The following is a 12,515-nucleotide window of genomic DNA, read 5'->3' as shown; positions in this document are numbered from 1 at the left end:
GGGGCAAGTCCTATGGCTTTCCACCAGCTCCTAGGGCCTGGCATGTTCAATAAACACCTGCTGAACCCAGCTACGTTGTGTGGGCATGAAAGCAGCTTTCCAGGGGTTTGGTCCGCCCTGACCCCGGGGGTACCAGTGAGGGGGTTTCTAGCAGCCTCACAGTCCTTTAGCCAGAAACATCTTCCCCCAGTCTCAAGAGGTAGGAGATCGAGCTTAGTTTTTGGTCATTTTAATTGTAAAAACCAAGATGTTTATATAAATAAGACCGCTGTGTAAAATAGGATTCATCCTTCTACTAAAACCCTTCTTCCCACACTCAAAAAGAATCTAGAAAACCCAGCAGAGATACGAAGTACAAATCAGCATGCGGTCCCTGATGATAAGTCACTGGCAGGCCAGGTTCCCTGCTGAAGCGGCCCGCGGCGAGAGCCCTCCTGGCCAGCGTCTCACCGGAGCTCAGTGACACCTCGAGAACTTGAGCTGGGGGCGTGCAAGCACCCCAGCCCCTGACTCTCAACTGTGTGTGCGCTTGGTCTAGGTCGGTTGAGGCGGTACAGAAAGTTCATGCGCCTGGGGCTGGGAAGGGAGGAGAGGGCGGGAGGCTGCGTGGTCCTCCTGCCAAACCTGGGCTGTGGAGCCACTGGTACCGTGGTGAGACACAGTGTCTGCGCAGCCCGGGATCAAGCTGGGGAAAGGGCTTTGGGGGTGCTCACTGTGTCCCCAGGGGACAAGGACAGAAGCTGCCCGTGTCCCTTGAGAGGAGAGGCTCCTTCTTGGGGCCACTTCCATATGGCCACGAATGACAAGGACAGTGGCACTCCTCAGCAGTACAGGGGACAGAAGGGTAGCGGGGCTCCGGGGTGCTGAAGGACATCTGCCCTGGAGAACGGTGGGGCTGGCATGTCCTTTTGGGAAAGCTCCACCCCTTCACCCTGTCACAGGTCCGCACTCTGCCCCTACAGAGATGCTGCCTCTGCCCTGTCCACTGCTTGGGACTCAGAGGGAGGCGGCCGGGAGCCTGGGGGTAGAGATCTCAACAGATTCACACACTGGGCATGGCTCAGGAAACGGGCACACAAGGATGAAAGAAAAGACCCCAAACTCTCCTTGGAAAGGCCAGGACCTGCCTGAGGTTGCTCCCCATCCTGGAGGAGAGGCAGGAACAGGCCCTGCGGGGGACGGAGGGTCAGGAGCACTTCCAGACACACACGGCCAGGGTGCCCCCGAAGTACAGGTACAGGAGGTTCTTCACCTCATGAGTGATCTCAAACCCAAAGCCTTCACCGATCACCACGTGCCACGAGGAGCCGAACTTCTTGTCCATTGTCTCCTTGATCATCTTGGCTGCACTCTGCAAGGGAGAAGCCGCTGGTCAGAGGGCCATGCGTTAGCTCCCTCTCAGGGAAGGAGAAGCCCAGCACAGCTGGCTGCTCTTGGCAAGAGAGAGGCCTGCTGTCCTGTTCCTGTTGCTCTGCTCGCTCGGAGCCTTCCGAGAGGGTTTCCATGTGGCCACCTCCTGCCAGGCTATTGCACACCTCACCTGGCAGCAGGGAACTGGGGGAGTGGGCACCAGGCTGGCTGTCCTCAGGGCCACAGGAAGTGGCGGGTGTGAGACATGACAGCACTCTTTGGAGCGCGGGTGCCACTGTCCTGGCAAGGTGCCAGGTAAAAGGCTCTTGCCCCATGGGTTTAGGGGTTCCAGAGACAAGCGGACTGCTTGTCCCAGGTGTGGTGACAGCCCACTGCCTCCCATGCTGGCTTCCTCCAGAAGCTCCAGTGTGAAGAGGAGGCCTGGGGAGGGTAAAGGCTCAGGCTCCCGATGTGCACTCACCCCTGTGCCAGGTGCCACATAGAACACTGTTTCCCTTGTCTCAGTAAGTAAACCCTCGAGACTGGGCCAGCAAGGTGGTGGTGTCATCGTCCCCAGGGCACAGAGCAGGACCTGGGCTTGAGATGAGAAATGGCCCAGGCAGGGAGGCTGGAGCGGGGTATGAACTTGGGCCTGGCTGGCCCAAAGCCTGGGCTCTCACTGGCCAGGGCTGCCCGGTCCTTGCCTTCTTTCTCAGGGCCACCAGACTGATGGATGACATTGCTGGGTCGAGGCCTACAGCCGTGTCTCCAGCCCCCAGCAGCACCTGGCACGGTGCTTTCTGGATGGACGGATGGATGAGCGAATGAATGCCTGGGTGGATGGAGCCCGGGAAGGAGCCCTAGTGGGAGGCCCACCTGGGGCACTGGGCAGGGCGGTGCAGAGACCCCGCTGGTCTCCTCCCTTTCAGCACCACCAGCCTCCCCAGCCTGTGACACTTCCAGGATGGCTCTGGCCTCGTCCCAGCGGGGCGCTGGCTACAGGGGTCTGGGGCCACTCTGTTCACCCCCAGGGTCCCCAGGCCCGAGGGCCACCTGCCCTGATGAGTACCTCATTGTTGTTGGAGAATTTCTCACAGGCTGTGACACACAGCTCCATGGTTTCCACTCGCATCTCCTCTGGCATGTCCGAGTGCTAGAGATAGGGTGGGGTGACAAACAGAGGGAGGCTTAGCCCATGACCTGGCCTTTCTGGCTGGCCTTGAGGTCCCGTGCTTAAGGCCTGGACACCAGGTAGCTCCCCTGGCTCAGCCCTGGTGGGTGACTCGTCTCACTGAGGATGAAGGAGCCACATGGGCTGGCAACCAGGATCCTCTGCAAGGGACCGTGCTCCAGGCAGTGGACACAAAGGAAAGGTGGCTGGAGGCAGGGCAGGTGGCTGTGGGAATGGCCAGGAGAGACACGGGCCACTTTCGAGACTCCTGGTTTCCTCCTGTCTCACCAGCTGCTCCTTTCCAACCAGCTGGATTCTCTTCCTCCTCCCAGGCCCCTTCTCTAACCTCTTCCTTCCCCAGCCATGGTCCTCTCGGGATTTTGTCCCTTTCCACACACTAGGTCTTCTCCACAGGACAAGAGGGTTCCTACATTTTCATTGGCTCTGAACTTTTCCTTGGGCTCTGGTCTCTCACGTCCAACTTCTGACTTGACAATCTCACTTAGATGTCTAAAAAACAATGTGATTTTCCCCTAAACCCACTCTTCCTAGAAAAAGGGTAACTAAAACCCTGTTCCTTCCCATCATTTAGGAAAGAATAAACTCCAGGCCCATCCACAATGAGCCCACTGCCTCTGCCTTCCAGGTGGGTCCTGACTCTGGCCACACCGCACATGTACTCCAGGTCCTGCCTGGCCACTGCGTCTCCCTGGCACTCTGAAGAAGTGTCTCTGTGTTTCCCCACTGCCACTCCAGTACCCAGGTCCATTCACCTCCCAGCATCCCTCTATCTATGCCCCTCCACTGCTGCCCTCTGACCTCAGGCGGGGTCCTCGTGTGGCCACCGCGGGGCCTGGAGTCTGGCCCTGCCAGCACTCCACGCCAGCCATGCTGGCCTGCTCTCTAGCCCTTCACAGTGCCAAGCTCACCCTGCCTTGGCTTTCTGTACCTGCTGTTCCCCTGAGAATGCCATTCCCCAGCCTTTGCCAGTCTGCCCCACAACCAGATTCAAGTCTCTGATCCGAGTGGCCTCTCTGGAAGGCAGCACTGCTCTCATGCCCCATACACCTGCTCTAGTTTTCTTTGTAGCAAGTATAGTCTGCAATTGTGTCCTTTAAACACCCTCTCATGTGGGTCAGGGCATCATCCGCCTTGTTTACCACTCTCTCCACAGGGTCTAGGACTATGCACAGAGCAGGGGGCCAAAATACATACATGGTGGATGAATGAATGGATGAGAGAATGAATCACTGTCGCCTCCTTGATGTTCAGATCTGAGTCAGCAGAGCCCTCCTTCCCTTTCCCCACTGCCACCCTGCAGGGATGCGCTCCACTCACCTCTCCAGGGTGTGTGGTCCCCGCTGGCCGCCTGCCTCCTCCCCCAGACTTACCCTGACCAGTGGGAAGGTCTGCAGGCGCTTATAGTCAGCCTCATCTTTCTTCCCTTCTGTTTCTCCCATGATCCTTCCACCGTGACCCCGAGAGGAGAGGGAGGGCTCTCAGGAGGTGCTGGGACTGGCAAGGACGCCCGGGAGAGTCAGGAAGTGGGCCCTGCCAACTTGGTGGGAGCAGAAAATGTCTCTCCCCAAGGGGTGCTGTAGAAAACAGGAAAACCGGGAGAAAAAGATTTGGCTTTCAAACCACACATCACAAATTAGAAATGTCTCAGTAACGATTTGACACCTCCCTGTCTTAACTCCTCCACATCCCTTCCCAAATGGCCAGCGAGTCTGCAGACGGAGTGAGTCAACATGCGATGCTATAAGAACACACTGTCATTGTCAAGGCAGATGCCAACTGTGTTCCAGGCCCGGGATGGAGCTACGAGCTAGCAATTCACAAATGGCCATGACAGGCTGGCCATATTGCCCACGGCATGATTAGGAAGTTAAATGCTCAGGTGACCAGTGACAATCTGAGCTTATTGCCAGGTGAGAGACCACCTCGCCAGGACCCTGATGTGCTGGGGAATGGGAAGGGCGTGGTGCAGTGCCCTCCTTGGCACACCAGGCTCCCTGGGTGTCCCCTCTCAGGCCACCAGGCCTGGCTGGCTGGCTCAGGACGAAGGTAGACTGGGCGCTGGTGCTGGTTCAGTGCTAATCAGCAGTATGGCCTGAGGCCTAGGATCCTCATCAGTGACAGGGCTGTTATGACAATGCAGGGAGCAAGGCACAGAAGGCAACAAGCACAGTGCCAGGCACTGGGTATTTTACCTGACAAGCACCTGTGCCCTCCCTCTGGTTCCCAGGGAATCAAAGGAGAGACAGTGTGTGGGTCCGACAGGAAAGTGCTAACACCTTATATATAAAACTAAAAAAAGACAACTTTATATGTACATGCGCCTCCCCCGTCAGATCTGGGCATCTGATAACGGGGCTTTTCCTAAAGAGGTAGGCCTGGGTCCTAAGTGACAAGAGCACTGCCGAAGTCTGGGTGTCTCTTTCTCTTTCTTGTCATCTTTCTTTTTTTTCCCCCCACCCCGTTTTTGCAGGGGATCAAACCCAGAGGTCCTCTTACCACTAAGCTACATCCCCAGCCCTTCCTCTTTTTTTACTTTGAGACAGTCTTGCTAAGGTGCCCAGGCAAGACTCGAACTTGTGAGCCTCCTGTCTCAGCTTCTCTCAGTGCTGGCATTCCAAGTGTGAGCCACCATGCTGGGCCTGGATGTCTTTCTGTCATCCTACAGTTCAATATATCCTATAATTCAAAGGGCTTTTTATCCTAGAAAAAGTACTGACATACATGTATACAAATCACTGCATTGGCAATTTTTTTTTTTCTTCTTCTTCTTCTTTTTTTTTTTTTTGGTACCAGGGATTGAACTCGGGAACTTGCACTTGTGAGGCAGAGGTAATTTTTTTTAACAATCTATATTGGACAGATACAGTTAAATAATGTTATCCCAGCATTTCTCACCTCAAGTGAGAAACTGACCTCAAGTCAATTTGCTTTCATGGCACGGAACTCCAAGATGCCAAGTAGTAACAACAGTATGTACCCTCCACACATACATGTATGTAATATATATATATCTATTCTTTACACATTTTTTAAGAGATGGGTTCTTACTATGTTGCCAGGGCTGTCCCCAGACTCCTGGGTGCAAAGGATCCTCCTGCCTCCCCTCCCAAGGAGCTGGGACTATAGGTAGTTAAGGACAGGTGACGCGCCTTGGGTTTGGTGTGTGCCAACTGCTGTTCCAGCACTTGACATGCATTTGTGCAGCTCTTCATCGACCTGACCCTGGAAATGGGGGCCCATGTGAATGGAGGCACAGGGCTGCTGTCGCTGGCCCGAGGTCCCTCAGCTAGGGAGCAGCAGGGCTGCCGTGGCCCCACGCTCCTCGCTTCAAAGACACAGTGCACCCTCCACACATGCGTGGACCCGACCACTGCTGTGCCCCAGATGATCCCGATGGTGAATGTTTGATTGTCCCTTTTTTTTCAGTGTCTGCTTTCTACTGTGACCATGGCCTTGGTTTGGCCAAGGCTGGGCCCTATGCACTCCTGGATCTCAACTGTCTCCCTCTCTCTGATGCTTCTGGAGCCACCTGGGTCACCCCATTCGGCCAGCTCCCTTGAGTGAGGCTGCCAGCCTGGCACTGACTCCACCACACATTGGTATTTTGTGAATTCCCAGAGGACAGATGGTTCCTCTTATCTAATAATTCTGGGCATTTGTACCACTTAGATATTAGCAGTTTTTGTTTGTCTCTACATATGAGCTGGCAGATTACCAAGCACAATCTCATTGTACTTTCTGGTCAGATTTCTTATTTCACAAAACGCAGCGAATCGTTTGTCTGTGCTCATGAATGCTAAGGCTAGGCTTCCATTCCGCCATCTCCCAACTTTGGTACTGGCCTCTGTACCGCTTTCTCCTCCACCTCCAAGGCACGAGAGCAGCTGGTGGCTATGCTGATGATAACAGGGTACTAGGGCCTTATGCTTTGTTCACCTCTGAGAGTTTCAAGTGGGAACAACTTAAGATGTGGAAGTGGCTGCTTAGCTAACTTCTACCTAAATATTCCAACTCGCTCTCAGAGCTAAAATGCGCTGGCAGGCAAGAGGCAGGAAGAGAAGTCAATTGTGCAATGCTGTCCTCAAGCTGGCCAGGGGCTGTGGCAGCTGCCTTCACACTAGAGAATCCTGCTGGGTAATCAGAAGACTTCAGAGGGGCTCCTAAAGCCCATCCTTCTTGGAACAAAGGAGGGGACACCCTTGGGACAGTTATAGGGGAGCACCACGTAGAGAACAGCATGGGACAGGGCCTCAAATATCTGGGTCTGAATGCCAGTTCTGAAAAGGAGTTGAGTTCTGCCCATTTCCTTGCTTTGTAGCCTGGGACAGGTAATTTAGGCCAGGCCTTGCTCTTTTAGCCTAGGCCCCCTCAGCCCCATGTGTCTGCACCGAGAATTCTGAAATGTTAAAGCTCTCTACCGGAGCACCACTGCCTGCTCCTACTTCTGCCAACATACTGGCCAGGACTCGGTCAACGTTACTCAACCACGTGCTTATTAAGGACCACGACTTATTTATTAATAGCTTTTCCTAACCACAACATATGCTTCCAGGGATCCAAAAGGGATGAGACTTACAGAATAAAAAGGAATAGTTAGAGATGCTTCCAATTCCAGAAAGGTAGGGGAATTTTTTATGATGCTGCATCATTTCAGTACAGTACAGTCATTTGGCCATGATTAGAAAATGCTGCTGAAAGAATGCTACCAAAAATAGCAGAGCTAGGAGGTTTAATAACCTTATCAATCTCCCATGTGAATGAGCATGTGCCTGAAAGAAGCTGTGTCAGGTTGGAAAGAACCTTCTAATAATATAAATGTGGCCAGCCAGGGTATTTGAATCTGTCAGGTTCCAGAGCTTGAGCCCATGGCATCTGGCCCTTGGTGGCACCCGGCCTGGCCCAGCCTCGCTCGCTCCTGTCACCCTGAATTCTCCCCCTCCAAGGCCCCTCTGTGTGCTTCAGTGGCAGCCAGGTGCATGGACAGGGGTCTATCTCATCGCCTTGTCAAAGCCAGGGTCCCTGTCTTGCTGTGTCTATTCTTCTGTGGTGCTGACTTCAGTTACCACTTGCTATTGTGCTCCAGAAGCAGCTGAGAATCCGCCAGAGGGCTTGGGATGTGGGTGGGATGAGACCAAGCCAAAAGGATCTGCCATCCCTGATACCCAGAGCCTGGAACACTCCTGGTTCTTAGGTTACGGTTCCCTGGGCATCTGAGTGGTGGCAGGACACAGCAGAGTGTGTCGTGCGGGTTCTAGGTGCGGGCTCCAGACATGTCTGCAAACACAGCTCAGGTCTGTTTCAGACACATGCTCACTTCTCAGCCTGGGAAACTGGGAACAGGAAGGGGCTCTACCTGATGGTATCAGCTCTTGGCACTGGGCAGCAGGGAGCGGGACTTCCGTATCCTTCTTCACAGACGAGCCCAACAAACCAACATTTCCTGAGTCCCACTACAGCCAACCACCGCCAACTACCGTGTTAATTTGGGAGGAGGACAGTCACAAGGAACCTTGGCAAAGCCTCGCCTGGGCCAGGCAAGGGTGGCAGTGGTGATGTTGTGCTTTCACATTCAGGGTCTCATTTCAACCTCAGAGGGAAGGATCAGCTCCCAGCTCTCAGACTGGGTACCTGAGCTCAGAGAGGTTTTGGGGCTGGCTCAAGAGTGCACAGCAAGCAGTGGCAGAGCCAGGACTGGGGCCCAGATCTGTTCTTCTAACTTTACCTTCGGTGCTTTCTCCCGTGGAAGAAGGGAGAACCTCAAATCACTCCTGCCAGCATCTACCCATCAGCCATCCATCCAGGCCCACCTCCTGCTTCCACCAGGGAAGTGTGTCAGGGACACACACTTGTGCACCTTGGTCATCGCTGCTTTTCCAGACACATCTACCCTGTGCCTTCTACAAAACAGCTGGAAAGGTGAGGGGAAAGGAGCCCAAGGACTTTGGGACATTCATCAAGATGTCAGTAGGTCAAGTCCAGAGATGATGTGGAAGACGGGGTTTCCTAGGTCAGGTTAGAGGGGGAGCAAACATGGGGTGGCCATGCTTCAGTCTCACTAAATATGAGCATTAGGAGCAATCATCTACTACCAAAGAGGAAAATGTAAAAGTAACAAGGAGAGCATTGCCGAATGAAGGCTGGTCATTCTCAAGACAGTTACCGTCGCCATGCATACACACAAAGGTTGCTTTGTTCTATTTTGCTTTTTTAACATAGTCCTTATTGTTTGTCATTTTACTGAGGTCCAGCAAAAAAACCTGACATGCCTCAGTCTGTGGGGAGGAAGGACAAAGAAAAGAATGGAAGGAAGGGGGAAAGTGAGGTAGGAGAAGGAAGAGACATCTGTTGATTTGTCTAGATCGGCAATTTCAACATTTTCTTTGTTCAATGCCACATGACAAACACTGACTCACGTGGTACACCCTCATGAACATATCAAGTTTGGATGAAATCCCAAACCCTTTTGTCAAGATACAAGCTTGACAGAAAGTCATAGCTATGGCAGCCGTCAGCTCTGCTCAAGCAGCTGCTTACACAGAGCGTGGGTTACACAGCCTCCACCTGCCTCTTTCCCACTCAACAGAGTAGACTTGGATGAAAGGGACCAAGGATGACATCAGCACAGAAATAAACTGGACTTAGCACTGATTTATTTCTTAATGACTCATTCACGATTGCTAACTGCCGGTGACATCTCACCACTGATCAGGACTGCATCGTGAGTCGTGAGTCAAGGCAATTCCCTGGGGCTGAGGGACTTCATCTTGTCTCCTCTAGATGGCCCAGGGCACAAAGTAGAGGGTCTGGCACATGGCAGAAGGAGAGAAACAAAACAAAACAAAAAAATTCCAAACTGTAACTAAATTATATTTTATTTTATTTGTCCCCTGGGAAGGGAGAGAACCTAGTAAAGCTATCTAATAATACTTACTGAGCACTGAGCTTGAGCCAGGCAGCAGGTGGGGTGTTTTACACATGGGGACTTGCTTAATGTCCCCAATGACGGTCAGATAGGCACTACTATCCTTATGATACCTATGTGCACACAGGGTGAGAAAAGGAAAGTGACTTTCCATTCTCCAGATAAACAAGCTCTGATAAAGAGCTAGGGACAATTCAATCCCAGGTATCTATGACTTCAAAGATGATGCTTTTCAACTACTCCATGCTAAGAGCCAGATCCTGTCCTAAGGAGCTTACAATTGAAATGGAGACCAACACAATGACACAAGAGCTGCGCTGCTTGGCATAAAATGGGAAGTATCAGTTGTAGAGATAAGGGAAGAGAATTCTGGAAGGGGAGGGTGGAAAGAACATCATGAGAAACTGGGTGGCAGGGGCAGCATGGAATTTAGGCCTTGTAAGATGAGCGGGAATCCTGGCAGGTGGGCAGGTGAGACAACATTCCAGACAGGAACAAGTACAATGCTCCCAAGGCAGAAAGCTCAAGGCATCTTCTTGGAAGTTCCAACAATCCAATTTGGCTGGAGGTTAGAATTTGGCCAAGAAAGGACAAAGAAAGCTGGGTAAAAGGCTGGGGCTGGGTTGTGGAAGTGCAGAAGGACTCTAAAACCCAGGCTTAAGAAGGGTGGATTGTTTTTTGTGGGGAATGGGAAGCCTTTGGAGCTTTCTTGGTGGCGCAGTTGTATATTCTGGGTTGATAGAAGAGTCAAGATAGGAACAGCAATTAGGAAGCTAGAGTAATGGTCAGGTGACAAGCATTGAATACTTGAACCAAGGTGATGCCCTTAGGAAGAAGAGGAAGTAGGATCCTCATGGAGGAAGAAACAAAATAACTTGAATATTTCCCAGGAGGGAATGGGCACAACAGAGTGAAGGACGATGTCTCAGGGGGATGGTGATGCCATGACAGAGGCATGGGAACCCAGGTAGAATAGATGGGTAGGTAGAGAAACAGGCCAGTTTGACTTTAGAACCACTGAGTTTAAGTTGCTGGCAAGATGTGCAAATGGAGGTATTTAGTCAGGAGTAGGAAATAACTGATCATGGATGACAGAGGCAGGAGGAAAGCCATTAGGTCCAAAGGTAACTCTATCGGTCACTTCTGGCCTCCTCGTCCCCACCCTGAGTGTCTCTAGCCACAAAGGTGAAAGATCAAAGCTGGAGATATGGATCTGAGGGTCAATAGGAGAAATGTCAGCTGAGGCTAAGGTGGGGGGAGGGCAGTTAATACTTCCCAGAGGGGGATATTGTGGAGAAGAAGAGACAGAGAAAGGAAAGTAACAAATATTGACTCCACACTGGCCTAGACTCTACTTTAATTCATACTATCCCCAGAATTCCCAAAGGAAATGCACTGTGGTATACTGGCTTTATTTATGCACAGACCAGTCAGTGTCCAGGGAGGTTAGGTAACTTGTGAAAGTCTGTAAATGGAAATCCAAATTAGAGTTGCCAAGTTTTTTGCATTGCACAAGATTCCTACCACGGAGTGCACATCCTCCGGGAAGTCTATGGTTGGGTCAAATAACATCCTAGAACGTCAGAGTCAAAGAGGCCTTAGAGATCATTCAGCTCAACTTCTTTACAGATGGGGACACTGAAGCCCCAAAAGGGAAATGATCAGTCCAGTGTCCCAGTAGTCGGCAACTCTCTAAGCCAAGTGGTCTGGGCGAAGGAGAAGGCGACCACTAGCCAAATCACGGGAGGGGAGCTTACTACGCGAAGGTGGGAGTGTTGGGTGCTGGGGGGTGTCGGATTAGGGAAGATGCGGGAGCACAAAGCTGGACAGGGCCTTGCCGGGGGGAGAGGAGGAGCGGCCTGCAGATCGCAAGGACGAATCTGTCGTGACTGAGCTCGCAGGTCCCCAAGTAGGGTTGGTGGGGGTGGTCCTGGGACGGGAACAGCAGGCTGGAGACTGAGGTGGGGCCTCGGTGGTGGGCGAGGCCTTGTCCGCCCCGCGTTGCCTCCCGCCCTCCCTCCAGACCACCCCTTCCCTCCTGGCTGCCCGCCGCGCCCCGGGGCCTCACCTGCTCCCGCGGGGGCCGGAGCCAGGGCCGCAGCCAGTACACCCCCGCCAGTGTTGTCAAGGAGCGAACAAGAGTGTCTTAGCAACCAGCAAGGAAGTCCTGCCCCTCACCGGACGTTGACAAGAATTTTACTTATTATTGGTGAATAAAGGTGTCAATCAGTGTCCAAAGGACCTACGATGTAGGGGTTTGCACTGAAAGGGGCGCGGCTTATAGGCTAGGGAGGCGGGGCTTCGCTTATAGTCGTCTTAAGTGTGCCCGAGGAGTCGCGAACAGACTGAAGTTCTTTTTTGAGAGAAACAAACTTCGAGAAGTAATGTTGCCTTGGAGTTTTTCGTCATTTGAAATAACAGATGCAATTTGTTGGTTTCGTGATGCCGAGCTGCTACTTTATTAGGACCTCAAAAACCTAATAACTAGCACTTATGTAGGGCTTTACAATTAAATTAATTGCTCACTTGATTTTCATCACAACACTTTTTTCCCCCCTGTACCGGGGATCGAACTCAGGACCTTGCGTTTACGAGAGACAGGCGGGGTGCCACTGAGGTAAATCCCCAGCCCAATACTTTTCAGATTAGTAGTATCTGCAGTCCTATCTGAACTAAAGTGCAGAGAGATTAAGCAAATAAAGGATGAATCAAGATAATGTCCCTGGAGAAGGAACCCCGTGGTCTTTCTTTCCACTACTCCATATCCTCCAAGGTCACCTAATCGCTAGGAGACACCTGTGCCATCTAACTTAAAGATACTGTTGTCCATAGGCTGCCTTTGGTTCCTCTCTGGAGAAAAATTACCTAAAGGTATTAGTGCAGCTGGAGAGGAGGAGAAGGGGAAGAGCTAGCAGCTTCCATTGGGTGGATCAAAGGGTCAATGGGATACTCCACAATGAAAACCTTTATATTTACTTGGGGTGTATTATGGTTTGTCTCTAGATGTATCCCCAAAGCCTCATTCAGTCATAGGTGGGGCTTCTTCAGAGG

The 12,515-nt window shown here is 52.1% G+C and overlaps 1 protein-coding gene across 1 annotated transcript; it reads right to left on the bottom strand.

Annotated features, from left to right (window-relative positions):
- Window positions 1-213: 213 nt before the first annotated feature.
- On the bottom strand, window positions 214-11,662 carry Dnal4 (dynein axonemal light chain 4). The gene is made up of 4 exons (XM_004845592.3): window positions 11,533-11,662; window positions 3,913-4,116; window positions 2,420-2,503; window positions 214-1,351 (listed from the first exon to the last, which is right to left on the bottom strand). The coding sequence occupies exons 2-4, from the start codon at window positions 3,979-3,981 to the stop codon at window positions 1,187-1,189; spliced, it is 318 nt and encodes a 105-aa protein (XP_004845649.1). The 5' UTR covers window positions 3,982-4,116; window positions 11,533-11,662; the 3' UTR covers window positions 214-1,186.
- Window positions 11,663-12,515: the final 853 nt, after the last annotated feature.

The sequence above is a fragment of the Heterocephalus glaber genome, unplaced genomic scaffold, assembly GCF_053883595.1.
Source record: "Heterocephalus glaber isolate CG9 unplaced genomic scaffold, H.glaber_assembly_v1.0 deba00001444, whole genome shotgun sequence".
Lineage (NCBI taxonomy): Eukaryota > Metazoa > Chordata > Mammalia > Rodentia > Bathyergidae > Heterocephalus > Heterocephalus glaber.
The sequence above is the reverse complement of the archived record's forward strand: the minus strand, read 5'-3'. Positions and strand labels throughout refer to the sequence as shown.

What these genes read in the sequence shown, in the direction of transcription:
- Dnal4 (XM_004845592.3), bottom strand. Translation starts at nt 3,981, where the DNA reads ATGGGAGAAACAGAAGGGAAGAAAGATGAGGCTGACTATAAGCGCCTG. An exon ending in AGACCTTCCCACTGGTCAGG is followed by an intron (nt 2,504 to 3,912) that starts GTAAGTCTGGGG and finishes CCCTATCTCTAG; the next exon opens with CACTCGGACATGCCAGAGGA. An exon ending in AATTCTCCAACAACAATGAG is followed by an intron (nt 1,352 to 2,419) that starts GTACTCATCAGG and finishes TCTCCCTTGCAG; the next exon opens with AGTGCAGCCAAGATGATCAA.